The sequence below is a fragment of the Parasteatoda tepidariorum genome, chromosome 10 (genome assembly GCF_982258835.1).
Source record: "Parasteatoda tepidariorum strain Cologne lab strain chromosome 10, Ptep-v5.0, whole genome shotgun sequence".
NCBI lineage: Eukaryota > Metazoa > Arthropoda > Arachnida > Araneae > Theridiidae > Parasteatoda > Parasteatoda tepidariorum.
The window spans coordinates 83594221-83621611 of NC_141764.1; the positions used below are offsets into that span (position 1 = coordinate 83594221).

The following is a 27391-nucleotide window of genomic DNA, read 5'->3' on the forward strand; positions in this document are numbered from 1 at the left end:
AGGTTCGGTTCCTGCTGATGAATTTATTTATATAAGCTATCAGTCTACACCGATCACAATGCTGAATATAATTTGCCAATTGTCTCCGTCCCCAGCAACATATGGATCAGGAAAAGAGAATTCAGAAATGACTGTTCGTGTTAAATTTTTGACAGAATCTGTTGAGTGGAAAAAATTATGTATTTGATTTGACATCTTCTCCCAAACTCGCAGTCAAAGTTGCAGTTATGTTCTGTACGTCATTGAACTCTGATTTGTGACTAATTCAAGATGGCGCTTGTTTGTAGAGGATATGGGGGATGGATGGTGTCTAAGTACTATTTGTTGATTTTATATACTTTTCATTAGTACTTAAATGGAATGGACGAAGAGCACAAAGAACTTCTGAAATTTCATAGAACTAGGTTCTTACAATGTGTAGATATAGATCGTTTGATACCTCTACTTCAAACCAACGGAGTGTTGACTAATGATGACGTGACCGACCTAAAGAAATATAATAATTCCGGGGCGAAGGCAGAAAAACTTTTAGATTTACTGCCTTCTAAAGGCTCCCAAGCTTTCCAGGCATTTTGTTTGGCACTTGAAACAACATACCCTCATTTATTAACCGTTATGTTTCTTGGTGGTAACAAGAAAATGAGTGGTTGGTATATTTGCTTTCAGTTTCGTTTGTTTATTTTCTTGTCAATGTTTACATTTCTGTTAAAGATCATGCCTACGGTTTGTGAAGATATGCTCATTACGTTTGTCGATTAAATCAAGTTATAAGCTGGATATCTCATTTTTTATGATATGTACTCGTGTGTAGGTACTTTGATTTGATATGGAGTTTAAATTTCTATATGGGGCATGTACCTAGCTACATGTTTTCTTAGCAGTAACGAATTGCTACTTTCAATGATATTTCGATAAAAATCTATTATATCTCAAGCTTAACCTCAAATCTAAATCTGTTTATTATAAAAATTATGATCTTTAATGCTTTTTGCTCGCTATTTTATATGATTTTTTTTCCTATCAAACGTTTGACTACACACTTTGTTCAGATTTCCTTTCAAAGTTAATAAATTCAGTATTTTTCCATAAAATATTTGCTTAAAGTAAATATTCTCTGAAAGGTATATTATTCCATAGGTATCCATGCAGTAATTCTGCATGTTTTATATATATATTGCTTTATTTTTCTAAACAATCTATATTTATTTATAATAAGAGATCAAATTAATTAATGTAAATAGTGTACTGTATATTGAAAAAGCTAAGATTTTCTGGGAATTGTCATTGTTAGAGTCTTAAGTTAATATTGAGTCAGAATCTGTTGAGACTCTTTATGGGATATTTTATATCATTTAGAGTGTTTTTATTTTATATTTTGTTTATTTCTCAATAAACCATTTGATGACATCATTTTCATTGGTCTGTGAAGAAACTTAAAGGCTCAATGGAGATTTGGGTCACAGTGCTCACTGTGACTTGTTGTCCTGTTCCTTTTCAATTGAATGAATACTTAAAATTCAAATAAGCAAATATCTCCTATGTATTTTGTTTCTACATTATCAGACAAATCTAAAGTTTTAAATAGTGGTATATATATTTTTATATTTTATTTATTTTGTACATATCCATTATATTTTGTTTCATTTTCAGCTTTAAGGAACATAATTTTTTTTGTGATGTTATAATTTGTATCTTAATATATTTTTAATGTTTACTCTTTTATTATATAATGTCAATATATTTGTGTACTAATTTAGTGGTTACTAATTTGCACTGTTTAAATATCCAACTTTCTTTATTATCATTAATACATTCATATTCTTTGCTGCATAGTATTAGTAAATAAATACTGATGAATAAGTTGTAATTAATGCTATTAGTGTAAAAGTCTTAGTTTTGTGTTAATGAGTACTATTAGTCTTTTTTAACTACCCATTATTTTATCAAGTTGCATTTGACTATTTTGGAGAATTTCTACTATTTTGTCTCTTCTATTAAACTCAAGGTAAATTAAGATGTCTAATCATCTCTATACAGTGAATGATTTCTGAAATCAACCAATTTTTAAAAGTTGAAAAGTATTAACATCTCAAGACAGTGTTTTCACTACAGCCTGAAAATCTCGCCTATTTTTTTCTTATCTCGCAATAAGAAATGATTAGCACGAGAAGTTCGCACACTATATTAATCAATTTCAAAATGCACGAATTTTGGACAAAATTTTGTCTTTTGCCATTTTGAGTAAAATCTGTTTCACTTTTCTTCCTTGATCTTTCATTATTTTGAACATCAGTCCTTGTTATCTAGCTTCCCTATTTATCAGTATTGTTCAGAACCGGTGTGAACTGCAGAGCACCCCCCCCCCTCGAACTACGGAACCCCTTTCGGAACACATTTCTCTGCAACCACGTGTTCACTGTAGGTAAGGTTTCTTCATGTAAGACGTTTACATTTTTTGTGCATGAATAACTTGTCAAATGATGGACAAATACTTTGTTAAGGCGACATCTTCTACTCCGTAACGGAAAAATGAAAATGAAACCAATGTCTGTAGAAACGGTCAAAACGAAACAAATACGGATATTTTTCAGCCAAATATGAAAAAGTAGATATAGAACTTTTTCCATATGATGATGCAGCAAAAATATTCAATTAGAAGATGTGAAAAATTTATTATAATTAAAGAAATAATTTTTTCCAAGTCTATTCGTGTTTTTTTAATTTTTGGAAATCTCACTTAACTTTTTGAAATCTCACCCTGTTTTCGAGAAAAGGTGAGAAATTCTCTCCCATTTTTTTTCCGTAATGAATACACTGCAAGGCATTGCTCTTCGCATATTGGTCGACAAATGAGTTTAACTTTATCCAAATAATTATGTCTAATTTGTTCATTGGGATTTTTTTTTAAAAAGAAAATTTATGAACATTTGCCACATTTTTTTTACGTGAAGAATTTCTGAATGTTTTTAAAAATATTTGCTGTGCTGTATATCTATTCACATAAAATTTTAATGGTTAACCATTTCTTAAGTGATTATTTGGGGAAAGATTTCTGTATTTATACTTGTACAAAAATCCTTTGGAATAGCATTTGTATGCAAGAAACTAAAAAGAGAACCAGATAATAAATTTAATTTTGAGGATATTTGATCATTTGGCGTAAACAGTTATTTATGTGAAAATGCCTCTGATTACAGTCTCCCAAATTTGAATTGATTTATACTAATTCTCTTACTCAGATTTTTGCTATTGAACATCTTGTAAATATAAAATTAAAAGTAATTATTTCAGCCAGCTGAACACTTATTCACTTTAAAAAGAGGGAAGAAATACTGGCTAAAATCTAAGTATATTTGGTACTTCCTTAATAAATGTATAATTTTAAGTGCATAAGTATTTCATTTTTAATAATGATTTTAGGTTTAGGTGATGATGTAATTAGAAACAGCCCATCTTCAGCTCCTCAGTCCTTATGCTCTCATCAAGATATCGATTTATCGCAAAATATCAAAACAGATATCCACCTTGTTAATAGTGAAAGAGATGGATGGCGCCGTAGTCATTCTAAAGTATGTATTCTATTTCATTTTACATGCTGTATGTGTCTTATAATAATATGTGTTTTATAATAAAAATTAAAATGTTGTGCAAGTTATTTTTCTATGACTGTCTAATAAATAGTATTTTGCTAATGATTGCCGTAATCTTGTTTCTTCATCAATTCATTCTGGCATTGTTCCAAACTAAAAGTAGAGTCAGCTGGCAAGAGTTTATTCAAGTGAAATTTGGTCCATTAACAAACATTTCTCTAATTGTTTAAAAAAAAAAGAAGATTGTTCCAAACTAAAAGTAGAGTCAGCTGGCAAGAGTTTATTCAAGTGAAATTTGGTCCATTAACAAACATTTCTCTAATTGTTTAAAAAAAAAAGAAGATTTTTCTGAAAACGTTTTATTTTAAAAGCACATGCTTCAAAATGTCTTTCGTTATATGCTAATATTTTTCAATGTCTTCATATAATTATTTCAAAAAAATAAAAAAATAATAATTTTATAAAAATATTATAGTTGGTAAAAAAAAAAAACAATTTTAAACCCATTTTAGAATTATTTTTTTTTAAATATATAACCGTCGTTGAAGAGCCAACCCAATTTTGAGTTTACACTATCAATATCTTGAACGTAACCCAGAACACTAAGAAACTCCAGGATCAAGCATTGGAACCTAGCCTTTGTGGAGTTCTTTTTGATGAAACTAACCCACACTTCGTTACATGGAAAAGAAAACCACCCACAGTTTGCCCAATGGTAAGGGGATTGAGGATGCCACTGTGGATTATTTTACGTCAACACTGTGCAGCTAGGCCATGAAATTTTTTTTTATTCAACAGCCACTGCTGCGATTAGAACCAAGTCACCACATTAGGAGATGAACGTTCTACCCCCAGAACCACCATGGCTCCCAATTTTAAATAAATGTATTTTAAATTTTTTTTAGTGATCAGCTATTTTCACCTTTTATGTAAAGCTGTCTTTTATGTGAAGCCACATTCAGCCATAAATTACACACCTCTTTAATTTAATAATGAATTCTCACTTCTTTTTTGATAATTTCTTCCCAAGATCATACATTGTATGAAACATTTGTATTGCCTCAAAAATGTAATCATACATATAACAACAAATTTATTGCATTTTGTAAATGTAAACGATTTTGTATTAAAAATAGTTAATTTTCTTACAGGGGGATCGTGATAACTCTTACCGAAGACTAACAACTAGTGGTGACAGCATGATTTCATCACTCAGTACCCTGAGTAAAAATACAGGTATTTTACTTTTTCAAAACATTTATTCTGTTTCAATGAATTTATCTATGCAATATTAACATTCTTGTGCATGTACTTGTTTATTTTGTAGGTGTTAGTACCAGCGATCATTCTTTAAACTCTAGAGACTATGACAGTTTACACCAAGTCAATGATACACATCGATACACCACAAATGAATTTATTCACAAGCAAGAAATATCCCTGAGAGACACTGATTTCTATCATCCAAAGCCAAAGGTATAACAGTGATATTCAATACTCTCATTATTTTACCAACTTTGATTAAAATTATGCTAAAAATTAACCCATATCCAACTCATAAATTTTTAAACTTATAAATGTTAAACAGGGTGCGTAGCGTTTTTAAAAAGTGCTTAAAGGTGCTTATTTTCGTTTGTTAAAAGCCCTTAAAGGTGCTTTTTTCCATGGGTGTTTTTAAAAAGTGCTTAATTTTCCCTTTTTCGAAATGTGATATTTTTCTTTACCTTGTTGATTTTCGCCACAAATTATGCAAAAAGACATTGTCCTATTCAACGTCTTCACAATTAATTCACCCCCAATCTATTTCGGCAAACCGCCGGTCTGTAGTCTTATGAAAACACCATTTGTTTTATATGTTTAATGAAATACTTGCAGGTCCGCTCTTGCGTATACTGAGCTGGATTCAGTGGTAAGGATTTTCGACTCTCATGTGCAACCCTGCTGCATTTTGCAAGAGATTCTCAATTTCAGACGTCATTTTCCACCCTCTGTAATAGAATCGAAAAATCTCTCAAATTTTTGCTAATTACGGGGACCAACTAAACATTGTCAATTTTTTTTCTCTATTAGTGATAGAAAATTTCATTTCACTTGTTAATTTCATCGTTTGGGACACACCATCGTCTTCGTCACTGTAAATAAAACCAGATAAAACTATCAATTGTCAAAAATTTGCCAACCCTGTCTAATTATGATATTTTTCAAAGCACTTAAAAATATTTTTTTGGTGCTTAAAAGGTTCTTATTTTTTGTTGAAAAATTTGGCTACACACCCTGTTAAAGTAAAGCTAATCGGATTATTTAGTTTTGATTGGCAACATAATTTTGAACAATACTGTTGTGTTCAAAAAGAGTTCAGTGTGTAAAAAAGAGTTTGCCCTGTTCAAAATTTATTTAAGTAATGTTTTTGACTGTATCTTTAGTTTTAGTGAGAGCCAATATAAAATAAACATGCAGGTTATATCTATACTGTCCTGTAGTAAATGATATTAAGTAATTTAATAACTTTATCTAAATGGTTTTTCAGCTTTAAAAATGCTCCAACCTTTTCCAGTTATTGAATTTTTTAAAATGTAAAATGAATGTTTGCTGAAAGTCTGCGATTGATTAACAGTTTCAGTATGAGTTTATTGTCCAATATTCTTGTTGCTTTTAAAGAGCACATTGTTTTGCAATTTTATTCTTACTTTATTTACTTTGGTGTGTCTCTGATCAGTCTATACCATAATAAATATTAACTGAATAGCAAGCTTCATTATTAAATCATGCTTAATAACAATAGTAAATTTAAAAAAAAAAGAAATCTGTTTGTCTAGATCTGCCTGTTTTGGTATGTGTATATGTCAGATTTAAATCAATTATATCAAGTCTAAGTTTAATTTTTTTTATTATTTCAAGTATTTAACTATCATAGAACATTCTGTTAACCTATAATCTATTTTATTTGTGTTTAATCTCCTCAGATTTGTAAAAAATAAAAAATTTTATTTTAGTTTCATAGCTGTAAAGTTTTTTCCTCAAAATATTTGTTGCGAATTATAATTTTAATATAATAATATTTTGTTATAATTTTGCTAATATTAAATTATTAGTGCCCCACTAGATAATTACTCTTATTGCAAAAACAATAAAACTATTAAAATCTTATTTGCATGTCAAAACTTTAATTCAAGTTGTCCATTTCTGTTTTAGATATAATAGGATGAATGTGTTATAAATGTATGGAAATTGAAATATTAAGAAATTCAGAAACTTTTACATTGTATCAATCAAGAATTTTTTTTTTCCTTTTCCTCACCAATTAATTATTTGCTTTCATTTAGGCTTCTACATTAAAAATGTTTTCTGTTTTAGATATAATAAGATGAATGTGTTATAAATATATGGAAATTGAAATATTAAGAAATTCAGAAACTTTTACATTGTATCATTCAAGAATTTTTTTTTCTTTTCCTCACCAATAAATTATTTGCTTTAATTTAGGCTTCTACATTAAAAATGGAAGATCAGCGTCATGAAACTATTATTTTAAAGAAGCAGTATAATGAACTATTAGCAGATAAACACCGATTGGAGCAAGAAATTGAAAGGTTAAAGAGATTTAGGGAAGAAGATCGTAAAGAAGTTAATGAACTGCAAAGACAGCAGGTAATACTTTATTTTCTTTAATAAATTCAGGTTTTTTTCACTCCATATATAAAATAGCTAAAATTTAAATGAATTTAAATAAAATACAGATTTATTTCTAGTTTATTTTTATTTTTTTGTCCGATAAGTAGCTTAATGTTGATGAGAAAAATATATTTTTCCTTTTATGTCTAATTTTGCTAATGAAGTAACAAGGTGAATTTAGGCTTTACTGAATAAAAGCAGAAAGACTGAGAAAACTTAAACCAATCCTCTGGATGATTATTTGATTATAGTTTGTTATCTTGCAAACTTAAGGTAGAAACACTGACCCATTCTTTCTTATTTTACACAGTATGCTTAGTTAAGACTGGGCCAAAGGCCCCTGCTTCAAAAAGCAAAAAGTTTCATTTCAGATTTAGTGGAATTTTTGAATACCCTTTTTTCAAAATTGTAATTTTTATATAGATGTATTGTATCTTCATGTATCTTATTTCATCAGTGATAACGATATATAAATTTTTTTTATTTTGGATTTATTATTTTTATTGGAAACTATCCGATTTTATTGTGCCACATATTGGTCTTTTGTAAAAAGTTTGAATTTTATAGTGTTATGTAATGATTAAGAATCATTTAATGTTTAAATATAAATTTATATTTTAAATAAACTTAATTTCAGTCCAAATATTTTTTGAACAAAATATAATTGAAGAAAAAGCGCATATAATTACTATTATTATTTAATTATGCTTCCCCAAAATCATCATTATAGTACTAAATTCTAAGCGCATTTTCCCCCTAATACATACATATATATAATTCTTCGTTGCTAACAAAATTTCTAATTATTACATTGAGAATCAATTTTTGAAAGACATGGTGGGTCCTGTTGCTTCAGTTGCAGTTAAACTTTTTGTTTCACATTGTAAATTTTAGTTCTGATCTTTTTCTTTTGAATGCACATTGAAGTACAAAATCAACAAATAATTTGTATCAATTATAATTCCATGTTTTCCTCATAAAATTAGGTGTTTTGAACCTAGTTCTACATTGATGATTTGGAATTAAACATTAGTTTAGCCACCTGCAGTGATTTTGCTTAAAATCAAATTGATACAGATTGCATAAAATATCCAGCATAGTAAAAACATTTATTTGTGTAGTTAATGATTACTGTTACATAAAAAAAAGAAGAAAAAAAAACAATGCATTAAGCTCTCTATAAATTTTAGGTTCATTAAAAGAAAAGGCATCAACTTTTACATTAATTCAATTATGTGGAATTTTTACTTTTCTGAAAAGATTAGGGTTGGCAAATAGTGTTGTATTAATTTCCTATTTTTGATGTCATTAAATTAAAACAGTTCTAATTTTGTTTCGGGTAAGTGCTGGTTTTTAACGTAGCATTTTTGGGGAAAATTGACTGTTCTCCATTTAGCAGTTGAGATTGTCTCATTGAATTTATATATTTGCCAGGAATTGTTGACAGAGAATGGAGGGGATGCTGCTCATCAGTTGTACTTAAATGCTGTGAGAAAGTGTGAAGCTATGAAGGAGGAGTATGATAGTCTTCACAAAAGATATGCTGATCTTATGGCATCACATAGTGCCACAATATCCAAGTTGGAGGTTACTCAAGAAGAGTTGAGTTGCTGGAGGAAACGTTACGAAGATCTAGTTCATGAGCGTAATGCTGCTTTGCATGAAAGGAATGGCCTGCAACAGCAATGCACTGCTGCCATCAGACAGTGGGACAATGCTTTGCGAGAAAGAAATGAAGCTAGGGAACAGCTTGCAAAGGTGATTATCAAATTGCTTACGTTTTCATTTATTATTAATGAAAGATAAATGTTTATTTTTTTGTTATGTTATCCTTTCTATCATGGAATTGTCCTGTAAATTATTATATATCATATTAAATTTGAGACTTTTCACTCCATGAAGCAGCGTTTAAGAAAAGTATTATTAGTTCATGTTATAAATTTTCTGTACTTTAAATAATCTTAATTCATTTTCTAGCACATTCATTCATCTTTTTTTATTTCATGTCCTTTTCCTCTTTTTTTTTTTTCTCAATTGGATGCTTGTTTAGTTTAATTTTTATCTTTAGTCTTTATTCATAAAGTTACATAACTTTTGTGTATTTACGAAAATATATGCTTAATGATGCTCTTTAAGAATTTGATAAATAGTTGCATTGAACTGATCATTGTTTTATTCATTCTAAGACAAATATTGGTATTTAACCTGCTTTGATATTCATTTTTAATTACTGCTTTGAAGAAATTGTAGATGTATTTTTGATAGTACAGTAGGGAACCGATTATCCGGAACGGTCGGGACCATCGCTATTCCGGATAACTGATTTTTCCGGTTTTCTGAATAAAAAAAACAACTGAATAATTAAAAAAAACAAAAAGCCGTTTTTTTTATTGTTAAACCCAACTAAAAAAAAAAATTGGAAATAATCTTAAAAATAAGAAAAAAACGATGAAGTAATACACTAATGATTATTTCCAAAATGATGGTAAGGTAAACATCTTTAAAAAAAGAAAGAAAAATCGTGAAATCTTATGAGGAAAAAAAAAATTTAAAAATTGGGAGAAAATTTATCGAATTTCGTTCCGGTTTTTTGGTTTTCCGGTTTTCTGATTTCCGGATAACGGGTTCTGTACTGTACAATAGTCTTTTTCCATAATTCTTGATTCTCCATGATTTTTTTTTTCTTATTTGAAAATATAGTTTTATATATCTGAGTCCCTTTCTTTATTTTATTCATTTTAAAGACGTTAAAAATGTCATTATTTTTTAGATATGCTTTAAATGTTATGTTCCTAAATAAAGATCAAACATATTTATTATCTATTGAATACTAAATAATATAAAATGTAAGAAAAAAAATTGTTTTTTATAACTCAAAGAGGAAAATGAGGAGTAATTTTACATGTTTAAGCACATTTTGAATAAACTTTGTAATTCTTGAATGTACATTTTATAGGTGCAACAACAACGTGATGAAGCTATGAAAGAAATTAATCAAGCCATGGCCGTGAGGATCAAAGCTACGAAAGATCTGGCCAGACTGACAGAAGAAAGAAATGCTGCTGTGCAAGAATATTCCCTCATCATGTCTGAACGTGATACAGTGCATAAAGAAATGGAAAGATTGCAAGAAGAACTTACAGAAGCTCAAAAACGAGCAAAGAGTTCTGAGGGAACTAATAAAGCTACTACTGAAGAAGTAAGATATTTTTTTCCTGAATTATATTAGGGGGACTGGAAAGTAATGTCATTTCGGCGCATTAAATATTCCCTAGTCTTAAAAATCAATTATTTTTTTTTTCAATTCATTTTTCGATCCAGCATTGAAAGGTTGTTGCTAATGAAGGTGAATACATTATTGATTAAAAATAAAATCTTGATAGCAAAAAATTAAATACACCGAAACTACATTACTTTCCTGTCCCTCTAATACTATTCAAAGAATCATTTTACTTCTACAATCTTTTAAAATTTATAATTTTTTATTTCAATACATTTGATGTATTGAAATAAATTCAAGGTCTATATCTAATATTTCTCAATTACTATGTTAATTGATAGGTATGAAATTAATGCATTTTAATACCTTTATTTCTCTTCAATACCTAGAACTTTAGTTTCCTTTTTTTTGTGAATATTGAATTTTAAAATTTTATTATCATTAAATTCATAATTATTTTAAGGTATACTTTTGCATTGTAAATTATTAACATTTATAATTTAAAAAAATCACTTTTTGAAAGAAAAGAAATGTTTATCGCATAGTTGTTAACTTTAGATTTGTAAGTGGCAATCCAATCGTCATATAAAAAAATTCTAAAGATGTTTGATTTTTTTTAATTTTGCATTCTGCATATTAAAACATTTTTATTTAATGATCTACTGGTCAGTTCAGTTTTGTTTCAGTATAAGAGCTTGACTTAGTTTGTTTTAATGAGAGCCTAACAGATTGATTCAAAAATAAGTGTTAATGCAGGGAAAAAAAAAGGCATAAACAAAATTTTTATTTTAAATATAAGAATTTAGACTGTATATGATGATTTTGTTTTGCATGATATAAAATATCTTGAAAAAGCTAAAAAAAAAAAATTTCAAATTTAGGTTGAAACATTAAGGCGTGAAATATCATCTGCCCTCCAAGATCGCGATAGGGCTCTTAAAGAGTGTAATGATTTGAGAGAAAAGTACGGAGATTATGTTACTGGTCGAGAAGAAAGTCCTCGGAATAAAGATCGAAGAAAGTGTGAGCCTCATTGGGATTCTGTGGGAAGAGATATTTCTCGCAAAGAACGCGACAACCAGTGGGAGAACACTCATGATAATATGATCAAAACTCATGGCCAATGGCTAGATGATTTGGATCAAGCAAATTCAGAAATCGAGAGTTTAAGACATCAAGTGGAGAAGCTGAACACTGAATTGAATGGTTTGTATTCCTTTCATAAATTTAAATTACCAAAGTTAGTTTATTTTATTGGAAGTTCATTTATCAGGAGCTTGTAAACAGACCAGTGAAAATATGTACTGGTTAATAATATTTTACAGTTACTGGACCTTCGGATCAGCTACTAAATTTTCTTAATTTCTATCCCTAAGAGTGTAAATTTTTAAAATCTTTTTTTTTTTTTTAGCCTCATTTTGTGTGCAAATGAAAATAATTACAGATAATAATTTAAGTATGAAAATATATAAAGTCTGACAACATTATTATTTTAAACTTTTTTTTTCTAACGCATTTCTTAATGGATAATTTTAGATTGATTCAAAAATTGGTAAAAATTTAAGGCTGATTCAAAAATTGGTAAAAATTTAAGGCTGATTCAAAAATTGGTAAAAATTTAAGGCTGATTCAAAAATTGGTAAAAATTTAAAGCTGATTCCAAAAATTGGTAAAAATTTATGGCTGATTCAAAAATTGGTGAAAATTTAAAGCAAATTTTGAGCAGATTAGATTAGTTTCTACATTTCAAAAAATAAAAATTTGAATTTAAAAAAATCTATATTTTTAACATGTTAAACTTAAATTGAAAATTTCTAATATTTTTTAGTGTCCACTTTTTCATTATTTGAAAACTTTTATTAGCTGACCATTTATTAAATATATTAAATCAATGATGTGGCTTATTCATTTAATTTTAAGCATATTATATTGAAAGTAACTAGTATTTAAAGATAAATTTTCTTATCCAAACTAATTAAATTCATAAGTTTTTATTTTCTTTACTTTACTTATTTTGTATTTTTATCTTTAAAAGTGAAAACCAAATAAAAGGTAATACATTCTGGTATTTGAAGTACTAAGAAATAAGGAAACAACGATTTCAAGAGACATGAAAGTGACCCAATTGCATATTATTTGACATTAAATCCCTAATTAAAGCTTACATAATTAATTTAGTAGCTTAAAAAGGCAATATTTTCATTTACGTATTTTATTGTCAAATGTCATTTTATCAAATTAATCTATTTTTACAATTTCTACTTTTCTATTATCAGTTAAATTTAATTTCAATTTGTAGCTAAGAAATTACATTTTAATAATAAAATTTTTTAAAAATAAATATTACTTTTTACAGAGGCCCAGCAAGAAGCAGAAGTTTGCAAAAGACGTAGAGATTGGGCTTTTAGTGAAAGAGATAAGATAGTTCTTGAAAGAGAAAGTATCCGATCTTTGTGTGATAAATTAAGAAAAGAGAGAGACCGAGCAGTCAGTGATCTTGCCGAAGCGTTAAGGGATTCAGATGATGTTAAAAAACAAAAGAATGAAGCTTCAAAAGAACTAAAAGAATTGAGGTATTTATTTATTATATCTAGTTCCATAAAAGGTCCTTTTTTTTTTTTAATTCCTACCTTTGTTTTAGCCTTATGAGTTTAACATAAATTTTTTGGAATTTTTTTTTCAATTTTAATTATTATTTTTTTAAATGGGTAGTTTTCTGCAAATAGGCTTAAAATTATGTAAATGAAGTGTATTTCAGTTTTTCTATAGAAAGTTATTTGTTTAATGAATGTATAGTTTGAAGTATTATTTGAAATAAATATTTTTTATAAATTTTTAAAACTAGGAAATCTGCTTCCTCACCTGCAACTCTTACCACCTACAAATACATAAAACATTTCTCACAAAAATATTATACTTGTTAACTCTTTTATTTTTTAAAATAAACACTTATAGTGTTTTTAAATATTATGTTGATTCTTTGGTTTTTAAATGTGTTATTTATTTAGCAAAAAAGTTTGAAACTCATAATAAATATCATTTCCTCACTCATAGGGATTCAGAATGTTTAATATGAATAGTATCATTATTTGGCTAGATACAGTACATATGTTCTGATATATTTGCAAAACAAATTTCATTAAATTCTGAGAAGTTCTTAGGTTTATTAAAACAAACTGAATAAATAAATTAGATAAGTGTTAAAATGAAGCTCTCATTTCCTCCCTTATCACTTTAGACCTTATTGTAAGAGAAAATGACTTTTGTAATTTATGAAGTTAATTTTATTTCTAAAAATTTTTTACTATGTGTTCTAATTTTCTCTTATGATAAATAATTGTTTAAGAATATATATTCTCATTTTTTATACTGGTATAAGCTTTAAAAGCAAATGTTATCTCCTCATTCCTCCACCGTGAGAAAATGACATTTTTGTGAGGGATTGATTCTTATGCTTTTAAAGACTAGTTTTTTTAAAAAAAAAAAATTTTTTTTTCACTTTATTATTTTTTAAACCAGTTAAAGACAGACATATATTTAAATATATTCATTAATATTATTTTAAACACATTTATTAATAAAATTATTATTCCCACAAATGTTATCTTTTCTTCACTTTAATAAAAACATATAATAATTTCAGTATTTCTTTTAAATATGAAGCATCACTGCTCTGTTTTCCTTGTCTTGTACCTTTTCCTGTATCTTATTTAGAAAAACTAGACATTTCTGACAAAAAATTTTTTATTATTATTGTTACTACCTGAAAATAGCATATTTGTAGAGAATGAACCAAATAGTAATGCAAAATTATTATCAAATTTTAATTCTTGAATTTACTTTTTTGTAGTTTTTATGAAAACTAATGCTAATGATGTTTTAAACTAGGCTGTTTCACATTTGGAAATTTTATGTACTGTATAATTTTGCTTATATTATGTAATATATTTGCATATATTTTTGTAACGTTTCGGCACTTCTGTATGGCATGCACCCATTTTATATCGTAATTCTGATATTCTTGTACTTGTAATTTATGCGAAGGTTTTTGCCCGGATTTCGAATAATAAACTGAATTGACTGGCAAAGAAAGGGAATAATGTATGTATTTTGTTTATTACAAAGTGCATAACAAAAGATGAATATGACAAATGTTTCTGGTTGGCCAATTATGGAAATTTTAACTTTTTTTTAATGAAAAACATTTTGGTACATGGGGAAGACTATTTTTGTTTTGTTCTTTTCATAATCTATCATTTTTATGTCTGACATATCTGTAATTTATTTTTGTAATAAAGAGGCACATTATATAACAGAATATGCATTTTATTATTTGTTGTAAATTGATTAATCCTGAATTTTAATATTTTCACAAGCCACTTAATGGAGAGTGAAATCTTTATTTGCAGAGAGAAGATAGAAGCACAGTTGGAGAAAGAATCCAGAATGAAACAACTTAATTCAGTTGGGAACAATCATAGTCGAGACTCTGCAATTGATGCAGATATGCAAGAGTGGGATACAGAGACTGTTGAAGTAGCAATTGTAAGTTTAAATAATGTTTATTTTTTATTTATTTGAAGGTTGTTGTGACAAAGTGTTTTATTTAATGAAATTAATTACAACTAATTAATTAAATATGTTACTTTTGTTTTTGTTTTTGTTTGAAATTAAGCAAAGAAATTTAGTTAAAATTTGTTTCTGGTAATATGACACAAAAACTAATTGATATTTTTTTAATAGGATTGTTAAAAAATATGTTTACTTCTTTGAAACTATTCAATCAAGATTAACTTATTTTTAAACCTGATTCATTATAAATTGATTGCTAAATTGGTGGATTTTTTTTACTATAATTAATGCACAAAAATTGCATTTTCTACTTTAATTTTTATGCATATATGATACGAAAGAGTTATTATCCTGCTATTAAAACTATATTTTGTCTATGATTCCTATTTACTTAAGCTATTACAGTACTAAGTCCCATCCCATTTCCGGATGTCCATTTACATTGGAAACGGTAACTCTCTATTCTCTGGACAATTTGTAACATTCAAAATAAATGAAGCTATTTTGTTTATGTTTACACTTGTAGATCTGTTAAAGAAAAAGTGTATGAAATTGGTTGTAGGAAATAGACATAATTATTATGATCGATATATCATATTTTTTTTTTTTTATCCAACAAAATATTTTTATGTTTGTTTACCTTAAAGACCTATCACCCAGAAAAATGTATTTTCCGAACTTGTCGTAGTCCCATTGATTACGAATATGGAACTTTCCACTGTTTAATTATTTTTAGCAATTATTTGTTGTACCAAGACCCTTTCCTAACTACTCCTGCCTAATTATTTTACATTTTTTTGTTCACATTTGTTTCTCTATTCAGATCTTATAAGTCTGAGTTCTATGTAGAAGATAGTTAATTTATTGTAGAAGATAGTTAAAATTATTCTTTTTATTATTATTTAGAGAAGTTAATTGTATTTTACCATCCGTAAATTTTTCATTTATATTCTATTTATTGTGTGGTTTTGTATTGCTATTTTTTATGTTTTATTAAAATAACTCTTTCATTCTCAGAATTTGTAAGTAAAAGATTATTTAGCACATTAGGTATGTCAGTAAAGCTAGTATAACTTTCCAACTAATATAATAGTTCACACACAGGATGGATTTTAAATGTTATGTGTTTAACATTGTAGTAAGGTGAATAATAGAGTTGCATCATCTTATTGAATTTATGAGCTGAGACATTCATTAATGCCATGCTGAGCCAAACGTGTTATATAGTATAGAGTTTTTTGTGACTGTAAAAGTGGGGTTCTATTTTTGCTATAGACCATAACTTAGCTCTAGCAAATTTGCATGTTGCATAATCTATTAGAACCTCTGCTGGTGTTTTTTCCTAATTCTTTTAAATACACTGTTACTCATTACCTAAACATTTTTTAATAACAGACATAGGTCTTTTAATGCATGGAAATGGAAAGAGAAGCAAAATTTTAAATCTACAAATAATGAACTATCGCAAGATTATACAGACTTGAGCTTCTTTTACTGATTAGAGTGATGAAAATTAAATAGATTTAACTATTGATCAATTGCTATTTTTATACTATTTTTTCAAGTTATATTTAATTTGATATTTTTGTTATCTTATTAATTAATTTATAGTGTAAAAATTTTCCTTGTATTACTATTCTAAAATTGTTTAGCTACTAAGGTAAATGTTAACCTAACTGTTAGAGCCCTCAAACGATTTTTATTATACAAAATAAATATGTTATTAATGGAGTCAGTTTTTATTGTGTGCTATGCATAGCATTTGGGATAGTTTTAAATACATGTATTCTTTGTAAGGGACAGGCAGAAGTCTAAAGCTGCACACAAGTAATTTTTAAAGAGTTAATTTTTTATACATTAATTTTTTGTTTCTTAAAATATTCATTGGTATGAATTTTCATGGATAATTTGCAAATACTGTAGAACTTTAATAAAAAATCATTGTTTCTGTTTTCTTAAATTATTTCTATTTTCTTAAACTTAAATTTTTATTTGATTCTTATACATTGTATTCCTCTGTACCATATTTTTAAAAATTTCACAGATTTATATAATTGTATATGAAATTTGCTATTGAAATGCATAGATTTAAATGTGTATATAATTTTTATTATTAACATATTTGTATCTCAAAATTATATATTTTTGTATAGAAGACTTAATTATTCTTAATCTTACACAATTAAGTTGATAATCACTTCTAATTTTAGTGTGCTATTGCAGATTTAATGGCAACTTGCTGCTACATGCTTTCAACCATATATGTGCTATTAGCTTTACTGGGATTTCTTTTGAGAAGGGAAAAAAATCTAGGATTTTACTTCATGCATTTGTTTTCCGACTTTTATTTTCCTCATATCTCTTCTCTTTTTCTATATTTTTCTAAAAATAATTTTTTTTAGTGCATGGCATGTATATAAAAGCTATACTTTTTGCTGTTTTAAGCAGATGTAGCCCTATAAAAGCAGTTTTCAGTTTTTCCTGAATAATTTGTAGAGTGTAGCATGTAAAGATATATTTCAAAATAAAAAATGATTTTAGAACTTTTCTTCGGAGGATGACCTTGGACTTGAGCTTGGAGGAGGAAAAGGAGAAGGCCAGAATGACAATCACCTCTACATCAGAAGCATAACCAAGGGAAGCAGAGCTGAAGGAAAATTAAAGTATGACTATTGCCGTGTCTCTTTCTTTCATTCAAAGTTTTATTTAAAACTTATTCTTCAACTGCTTATATCCCACCACTTATTTAATACCTGAAAATTGAGTACAAAAACGCTCTCAGTTACCTGTTACATGACAACTTCCAGCAGTCTTTAAATGAAATTTTCAAAGCAAGTACTATATATTTTATACATTCAAGCACCACTTTGTTGTTTACAATTGACATTTTTTAATATTTTGCCTCTACTTCAACAAATTGCTTATGAAATCAAAACATAAATCAGAAAAATAAGACTTATTTTATATTATAAAATGTAAAAAAAAAAAAAAAATTCTTATTTTATCTCACTCGTGTTTTATAAAAATAAGACTTACGATTTATCTGTAACTACTATGCTTTTGTAGTCGAAATTAGTCTTACGGTTGAGTGATAAACATTACAGTTTTTGAGAATTTCCATAATACTCTGTTTAAAATGATTTTTTCTCCCTTAACTCGAAAGAGATATAAAATTTTGCTGTTTGCAACTAGTCAACAATATTTTTTTATACTCCGTAAACAATTTTTAAAGCTTTAAATTAAAAAACAAAAAAGCTTTAATTAAAAACAGGAAATTTAAAAATAAAAAAAACTAAAAAATATAATCTGCCCTCTTCCACCAAAGAGCTGTTTTGAAACTTAATCTTCTCTTCTTACAGAGAAGTAAAAGAACATAAATTCAAATCTGAAATGCTGTGATTTAAAATTTTTAATGGTTTGAATTCAGGTTAATAAAAAAGGCAATAAGGGCTTAAAAATTAAGTTAGTGTTATAAATTATTACCTATAAAAACTGTTTCTTGTAACGATTTATGTTTTTTGTCATTGTTTTTTTTTTTAATAAGTTTTTAAATTTATTATTATTATTTTTAGAATTAATGACTGCATCATGAAAATTAACAATGTTGATGTTTCCAACATGGACAGAAAAAATGCAATTGAAGCCATCAGAAACTGTAGTGGTAATGCTTTATTGGTAAGAACTATGTCTCAATTATTTTCGTAATATATTTAGTCCTATTGATACTATAAAAGATTGGTAATTAAAAAATATTTCTTTAGGTTATTAAAAGGCGGAGGTTAACCAATAGCCGTGGAGTGAGTAATGTGATATTAGGCGTGCATGGTGGTAAACATCATGGGCTTGCTATTGAAAATGGAATTTATATTAGCCGTATCACACCAGGTTCAGTTGCTGCTCGAGAAGGATCGATTGCTGTTGGAGACAGATTATTATCGGTCTGTTAATATCAATAATTTGTTATTATTGAAATAACATATGAATATAACATACCTATGATTACATATGAATATAATATTCTTTGATATAATTTTTTTGGAGTAACTAGCAATTTTTGTTGAATATCAAGAACAAAAGATGTATTAATATGAAGTGTCTTGGGTAAATATTATTTCGAGGTGTGCTTTTATTCTAGTATGACACAAAATATTAAATTACTTTTTTAAAATTTAAAGTCATAGTTATGTAAGCAATTTTTATTTATTTAAATGGATTATAATTATTTCTTAATAAAAATATAGATTACATGGCTCCTAGTTGTCCTGATTTCCCTGATAAAATTTTTTTTGTCCTGATCTTCCTAATTTTTCTACAAGTTCAGAACATCCTGTTCTCTATGAATACAAATGTAGATTTGAATATGATTGATTTAAAGAACAGGGAGATTAGTGTTTTCAATCTAAAGTCTTGTTTTAAAGTCTTATTTTAATAAATAATTAGTTTAAATCACAAAATTTTGATAATTCAAATTTAGGATACGTCCACTAATTATGTACAGAGTTTCAAGTTTATAGCATTTTGCAGGATTCAGTGTTTCAAATTTTTTACGGAATTCAATAGTATTACGAAGAAGAAGAAAAAAATCTCAAGTAACAATTTTACATTATCAAACTTTTATGATGATAAATTCAGGGGTCATTCACTTATTACTTTAAAAATTACCAGTTCCAATCAAATATACAATATCATGATTTTTAAATCGTGAATTGAGGGATCTTACACTAAGTTACTTTAGTACAAAAATCATGAGTAACATTTTTTTTTTAGATCTTTAAATACCTACTTAAAAATTATTTGATTAAGGAAGTTTTGAACTCAATTACAAACTTATATTAAATATTGATTTGAGTAAGTTTTAACTAATTGTACTGTTTTTAAAATTCTGTTTATTTCTCAACTGTAATGAATTGTTTTTGCTGAAACTGTAATGAATTTTCTAGTGTTCTATTAATAAAAATATCCTTGAAACTGTTCTAAACAAGATAATTCTAAAATTAAAAATAGTATATTTTATTATTCTTTTGCAATAAAATTTTTATTTATTATACTCGAGTAGAGAAAATTATCCCTTTTTTTTGTTACGAAAAAATTTTTAATTTATTATAATTTTCATTCTTTTAAAAGATATTTTGTTGATGAGAATGTGAAATTGAATCTTTCTAAATTAGAAATTTTTTTTTTAAATCTTTATATGCTAACTTTTTATATTCCTTTTTCATATATAATTTAATTGAAAATGAAATTTTAATTCATTTATTTGATTTTTAGTTTTTTTTTTTTTCATTTTAAGTTTTTAATTTAAAATTTAATAATCTAACTGAAATGTAAAATTTTTATAGTATTCAATGCTTGATATCCCTTTATTTATGTATTCAATTAAGCCAAAAATTCTGATTTTTCATAAAATTTTTTAAAATAATGTTTTATGCTTTACTATCATTAATAAATAAACAGGAATATTTTACATATGCCTGAATGTCGAGAATTTTTGACATAACCTTCTTCATAGTGAAATTTTCTTTTGATTTTTAAAATGATTATACTAAACACAAGCTTTTACGTCCAATATTAGGTCAATGGAAAATCTGTAGAAAGTGTCAAAACTGTAGGAGACATGCTAGACTTGGCTAATTCAACATTAACCCTCCAAGTTGCTAAATGTATACCATGCCCAAACTCTCCTCCAAGTTCTGTATCAAGCTATCAAAACTCTGATATTTTAAGTGATAAAAAGAAAGGATCTACTTCAAATAGCTTTGGTTTGTATTGATTTTTTTCTCATTTAAAGTTTATTGTTACGTATTTTTTGTTGAATGTATGTTAAATTTTTTAGAATTTTGTTCAGTAAGAAATTTTAGCTTCCTTTTTAGCATCAGCTCAGTATTTTATTTTTCATCATAAATCCAACATTTTATTGTTATTAAATTTTAATTAAAACGTGATTGTGCTGTATGTACAATTTTGGATTGTCGTTTTCAAGCTGCTCTAAGTAATATTTAAAATATATCTTTTCTAAAATATTATAAGGTGTTTGTGCAAGAAGGAATGGGTTTCTGTATACTTTAATTATTTATTAGATTTGGGGTTGCTAATTTCTAGAATTTCTGTATCTCATGGAAGCACTGAATGGATTTCTGTATAATATGATTTTAGTAGGGTTCTGTTTAGATAATCTGCATATGCGCATCGATGCTTTAATTTTCTTAAACAAAGTTTTAAAATAAAAACAAAATGTTCATGCTTTAATTACTTCTACTTTTTTTAAAAAATAAAAAAGGTTTATCTGAATATTTTATTTTTATAAAGGTAATAAATCTACAATTTGAAGGTAAATTTTTGACCAGATTCTTAAAGTATGAAAAAAATCTGTATTTCATAGTTTATCTAAAATTTTTCTATAATTTTAAAAACCAAAGCTTTTTATGCATTTGTTGCTTTTAGTTTCATTTTTAGTTATACTTTTAAATTTATATGATTTTTATTTTTATTTAAAATTTATAAACCTATTATTTTAAAATAGATCTATAAACAGAACCCATTTTATACTGTTCTGTAATGAAATAATATTAAAATTTTGAAGACAACAGCTGAAACTAATCATTATTTAAGTAATCCAAAATTTAGAAAAAACAAACAAACATAGCATCCAATTTTATTATCAGGAGAGTTTTGTACTCATACAATGATTTTTTCTGTTCTTCTTGATTGCATTTGATGTATTGAATATCTTCATTTATTTTTATGTACTATAGTAGATTTAGTTTTACTTATTATTTTTTTGTTATTAGAAAAAGCTTTCTCAGAAATTCACCATCCATTTAAAATTAATTATTAATACAGTCAGAGCTCGATATAAGGTCACCCTAAGGGACATCGCAAAAGTGACCTCATAAGCGGGGTGACCTTTTAGCCGATTCATTAGCAGTTCGTAACTAAGCATGTAAATAGTACACATTATGATTTTTTAAAAATGGCAACGAACTAACAAAAACGATTCGCCATAAATTAAATATCTAGTCAATAAATTTTAATAGAATTAGTAAAGAATAAAAAAAAAGCTAGATTTTTAAAATTTTTTTAAATTTAAAATAAAGCTGTTTACAAATTTCCTTAAAGTGTACATACATACATTACATCTTACCTTATTTAAAATAATCATTTATGCAGGTCTGTCTCGTTTTTGGTTTTATTTTTCGAACAATGTTTTCTAGATTTTGTAACTTCTAAAAATGTTCCTCGGCTCCCTCATGGTTTGTAAAAAAATTTCGTATGACATTTATTGCATTGAAGGCATCCACTTGGGTTACAGCTACAGTCTCAGCATCACTGTCATTGTCCACACTGTCACATCTTGTGAAACAATTTCAGAAATTGTAGCTTGTTCGTAGGTTGCAACATTTTCCTAGAACTCGAGAGGGGTAATTGCCTTGTAAGGAAGTTAAATAGGCTTTTGTTAGAAAAGAGCTCCCCTCGCCTCAGATAAAAATGACCTTATAAGCGATAACGATTTTTGAAACTTGACCATATATCCGATAATCTGTAACAAAGAATTCCTATTCACTGAGCTGGGACTTTGGAAAAGTGACCTTATATGCGGATGACCTTATATCGAGGTCTGACTGTATTATGGTTAAAAACATGTAACTGATGCTAATTGATACTGGTGTCTGTGAGATATTAACAGATTATTTGAATGGGGAAAGTCATAAAAACTGAACTTTTTTCCTTGCATATAAAGCCATTTATATGAGCTCTCTTCTAATGGATTATTCATTTAGTGTTAAATTTTTTTAATTTAAACGATTTACTATTAATTTCTTTTCCATATATCCTATAAAGTCATTAAGAGTTTTAGTTGTAGAACCCTATTCTCATTGTACGTTAAATAATTCATAATAGATTTTGAATTTTTTAGTTAGGATTTAAATTGTTTATTTTCCTACAAATGAAATTTATGTTGCTTTTTAATTTTAGGAAGAGACAGTATACCATCCTCACCTGAAAAAGAAGCCCTTCAAATATCACCAAAAAAGCCTACTCTATATGAGCACGAGGGTTCGAAATCTCTGAAATCAAACACTGTGCAATCAGATCATTCAAGGAAATCACCTGATTCATCACCTTTATCTCCAATCACAAGGCGACGAAAAGCTGCATCCGATGATAGGACAAGATATCCTTCCTCTCAGCCTACTTTACTTGATCGAGCTTACAATAAGATATTCGGTGAAAAGCGCACATCAAAGGATAAGAAAAACTCACCTACTACTCAGTCTCCTTTATTAGGTCATGATGAGGAAGATCCAATTGCTGAATTAGATTCAGTTCTTGAAGTTCATAGTAGAATGTTAAATAAGGGCTCCAAAGAAAGAAAACCAGATAAAAATGGTGGCACTTGGCCAAAATATAAGGGACCTTTAATTCAGTATAACGAAGTTGGAACTGTTTCTAGATGTCCTAATCGAAAGAAATCTGAAAGAAAGTCACTTGCAGCAGTTAACAAGCAGTTCAGCCTTTATGATCCTTCCATGCAATGCAATTCAAAACAATCATCAGAATCTCATCCAAATCATCTGTTAGATGATTGCAGTGACAATGAAAATAGTGGTCTCTCTGTATCTATGCAAAGTGATAGAATTTCTGTCTTTGTGGATTGCCAGCATGGCCACCAGACTTCAAATTTTTCAAAAAAATCAAGTATTCCTATAATTTCACCAAGTGCTTGCACAACTCAGACTTCTAGCTCAGGGTCTTCATATGCTTCACCAGAGATTACCAGTCCCCATAAAACAATATCTGGACAGAGCAATGAACAACTTACAGATATCAGACCACCATCATATAATGGAAATTCCAGCGCTAGTTCATTATTGGACTACTCTGTTGTTTCGGCATATCCCAATAAAGATGTTTTAGAGTTTTATAAAAACAGAAATCGATCTCGGCCACGATCTGCTTTATTTGGTGTCTCTGATTCAGATTGCTTAAGTTCTCTAGAATCAAATGCATCTAGCCAGTGTAGTAAAAACATGTTGAGCTTGGGTGTAGATAGAACTTCTTTTAGTCATTCAGATGGTATACCATTATCATTTTCTTCACCCGATAGGCCTCTGAGTGCTCATTCCGCACATATGTATCCCGTAACAGTTCCTACGAGCCTCACTGCTTCTGTCATTAGTCCAAGCTTACTTCGTAGTAGTACTCCTTTTTACACTTTAAATACAGGACAACGTGGTATTACTCACTCTCATCACACTCATAATCACACCACTAGCACTCATGGTAATGCACTCGTAGTATCTCCTTTGCCTTCTGCTGCTAGGTATTCATCCCCGCCTGGTCTTTCAGTCTACACTTCAAGAAGTGGAGATTCACTGTTAAGTGTATCTGTAACAGAGTCCATGCTCGTCGATCGCTCATTTCATACACATCCAGACAGTGGACGATACTCTCTCAAAGACAGTGGTCGCCACAGCTTCTCTCCGTCTCCTTCACCATGTCCTTCTCATTATAGCTATTCAAATCCATCCCCAACACAAAGTATTGATCTACATTACCACCACAGTTCATCCTGCCAAACTCCAAAAAGAGTTGTTCCAGCTCATGCTCATGTCCACACTGTTTACAGAGACGATTCTTACAGTCCATCTGTTGCAGATGGGTTATTAACCTGCCATAAAAGAAATCAGCGCATTCGAATTCCATCAAATCCAAGTGTAACGTCTAAGTCCTCAGCTGGTAAAGTTTCCAGTAGCTCAATTGAGAAAGCCTCATCTGTATCAGAACGTAGCAGTCCTTTACCTCCGTTTACAGTTGAGTGGCTTAATCCTGACGGATCGCAAGCCTCAGTAGAGTACAGGGGAAGAACGTAAGCTCTATTTTTAATAATATCTCAGCTTTATTGAATGTTCATTTGCTAAAGATTTGAATTATTAAGTTCTTTAATATTTTTAAGTAATTGGGAATAAAATGCTATACAGAGTAAATCATTCCACCAATAGCCTGCTGTGGGCCAGGGGGATCATGGTGGATAAGGTTCCACTAATTCGAGACCAGCGGCATAATTGTGGCCAGCTCTGCACACAGGCAGCCTTTAATTCCCAGACAAGCTGGTACTCATTGACTTGAAGTTGGGTGGTCTTCAAGCCGCCACTGGGAATCGAACCCCAAAATAATGCCCCAGTGCCTTAACCACTGAGCCATCTTGGCTACAATAATTTATAGCTAGTCTTAATTAAATTTTAAATATGCATTGGTAGTATTCTCTTTAAAAAAATTTTCTTCTGATAATTCTGTAATTTTTATGTTTTATTCCAAATTGAAAATTTTATCAATTTCTACGATTGTAATGAAAATTTCAAATATTACAGATTTTTATTACATTAATAAAATCCTATTTTTATAGTTTTACTTACGTTTAATATTTGATACTACTTAATCAAATTCCTATTATATTAGGGACACTACCATATATTTAATTGTCAATAAACTTATTAATTTAGAAATCTCTGTAATTTTCATTTTTAAAATACTTGTGGGCAATCATTTATGACTTTTTTAAATATTAATTTTTTCTTATATGTACTTTACATTTATTTATTATTTGCTAGTGTAACTAATGGATAACTATTAATTTTGAGTTTTGTAGCGAAGAATAAATGTAACTTGTGCAAAATTGCTTGCTAATCCCAGAGTGCAGATATAAGATAGTATTTCTAGGTATCCCTAGGAGCTGTTTTAGAATTTTTTTTTTTAAGAAAACATAATTTGATGAAAATGATTCAATTTTCTTATTGTTTTTAAGCCTTGATCTCACATATAATATTTGTATTGGCAAATGTTAATTTTAAAGTACTTGAATCAATTATAGTGTTAAAAAACTTATGTAATTTTATGTTAGTATAAAATATAATGCAATCAGCTTTAGAGAAATTCTAATTTTATTTTCCAGGCCTAAACCTGGCGACACTCGTAGTATCTGCATTGAGAAAAGTACTGAACCTTTGGGTATTCAGATTAGTTGTGGTGAAGACAAAGCTGGGATTTTTGTATCATCTGTGACCAAGAACAGCTTAGCTGATCAAGCAGGCCTTCAAATTGGTGATCATCTTTTAGAGGTTAGTCGCAAAGTTTGTTAGTAATTTAAACTTACCTGTAGTCTACTACATCTCTACATTTTGAATACGAAGTTTATTTTTTAATCTTTATATTTTTACTTATTTGAGTGTATTATTTTTTTATATCTATAATTTGTTAGATAATCTGTATGAACACTGTATACTAATAAGTGGTAGGACATCTGTGCATATCGGAGCAGAGTTAGAATTATTGTCCGTTGGTGTTTCAGCTTTTTAGTCTATGACCCTTGGTCCGATTGGTAGTAAGCTCACACCTACTGCACTATTTTGGATGATCGTGTATGACTCAGGGTTCGTTGATTTAAATCAGCTTGATTTAAATCAAGATTTAAATCATGATTTAAATCAAATGATTTTTTTAAAAAAATCATTGATTTAAATCAACTAATTTTTTTTATCTATATATATTGATTTCAAAAGTTAAAAAATATTGTCTTACATTTTTGATACTTTTATTATTTTCTTTTCTTAGTATTAAAGTTAAATTTAAATAAATTGCTGCATTAATTAATTTTAGTTAACGAAATGACTTTCTTGGTGTGTGTTAAATTCCAACACATTTGAAATTACATTTTTACAAATTTTTTGATTCTTGAAATTGAAAGTACAGATTAAAGTAAACATTTAATGCTGTCTTAATATAGACTTGCATAGCTGTAGAAAATAATTAATAAGCATGAATTTTTTTCAAAAAATAATACAAATAATGTTAATTAAAATTCTACCTTTTGAATGAAAAAGCGTGAATTAAAATCTACATCATATTTTATTGGTGGAAAATGTATATTTCTGAAGCTTGAGGTTATATTAAAAAGAAATTACCCTAATATGCCAAAAACAGAAAAAGAAAAAAAAAGGGCTGATGAATACAGATGTTTTTTTCCTAATATAGTGTCATTCGTCCTTTTCAAACTCTTTCAAAGTCTATTTGATGCAGTAGGGTTATTAACTGGTATTTTTTTCTCATAATATACTTACAGTATCTTTGACATTATCTGATTTTCTATTAAGAAATTTTGTGAAAAAAAATTCCAATGAGTACATAGATTTTCTAATTTTTCTTTTAGCTTAACTTATCTATTTTGATATAGAATTAAAAATGAACATATTAATTTACAAATATATAGATTAAATATTTATTTATTTTTTGATGAATGACTGCATTTATAAACACAGTCTGCAACACTTATTTTGTCATT

General features: G+C 27.9%; 1 protein-coding gene across 4 annotated transcripts in view; it reads left to right on the forward strand.

Annotated features, from left to right (window-relative positions):
• The window catches only part of Dlg5 (MAGUK family member discs large 5), a 44836-nt gene continuing 17445 nt past the window's right edge, over nucleotides 1-27391 (forward strand). The window contains exons 1-16 of one of the 4 annotated variants that reach the window (XM_087153231.1): nucleotides 1-646; nucleotides 3421-3569; nucleotides 4742-4826; nucleotides 4918-5066; nucleotides 7074-7238; nucleotides 8697-9020; nucleotides 10219-10461; nucleotides 11364-11688; nucleotides 12839-13055; nucleotides 14892-15027; nucleotides 17596-17717; nucleotides 18627-18729; nucleotides 18816-18992; nucleotides 20627-20813; nucleotides 23029-24922; nucleotides 26006-26171. In XM_087153231.1, the coding sequence (XP_087009357.1) occupies nucleotides 361-646; nucleotides 3421-3569; nucleotides 4742-4826; nucleotides 4918-5066; nucleotides 7074-7238; nucleotides 8697-9020; nucleotides 10219-10461; nucleotides 11364-11688; nucleotides 12839-13055; nucleotides 14892-15027; nucleotides 17596-17717; nucleotides 18627-18729; nucleotides 18816-18992; nucleotides 20627-20813; nucleotides 23029-24922; nucleotides 26006-26171 (4728 nt within the window). In that variant the 5' untranslated portion in view covers nucleotides 1-360. Of the gene's footprint in view, nucleotides 647-780; nucleotides 812-1464; nucleotides 1588-3420; nucleotides 3570-4741; nucleotides 4827-4917; nucleotides 5067-7073; nucleotides 7239-8696; nucleotides 9021-10218; nucleotides 10462-11363; nucleotides 11689-12838; nucleotides 13056-14891; nucleotides 15028-17595; nucleotides 17718-18626; nucleotides 18730-18815; nucleotides 18993-20626; nucleotides 20814-23028; nucleotides 24923-26005; nucleotides 26172-27391 lie in introns of those variants that run through there. The other 3 variants (XM_087153232.1, XM_087153234.1, XM_087153233.1) reach the window with 3 other exon arrangements.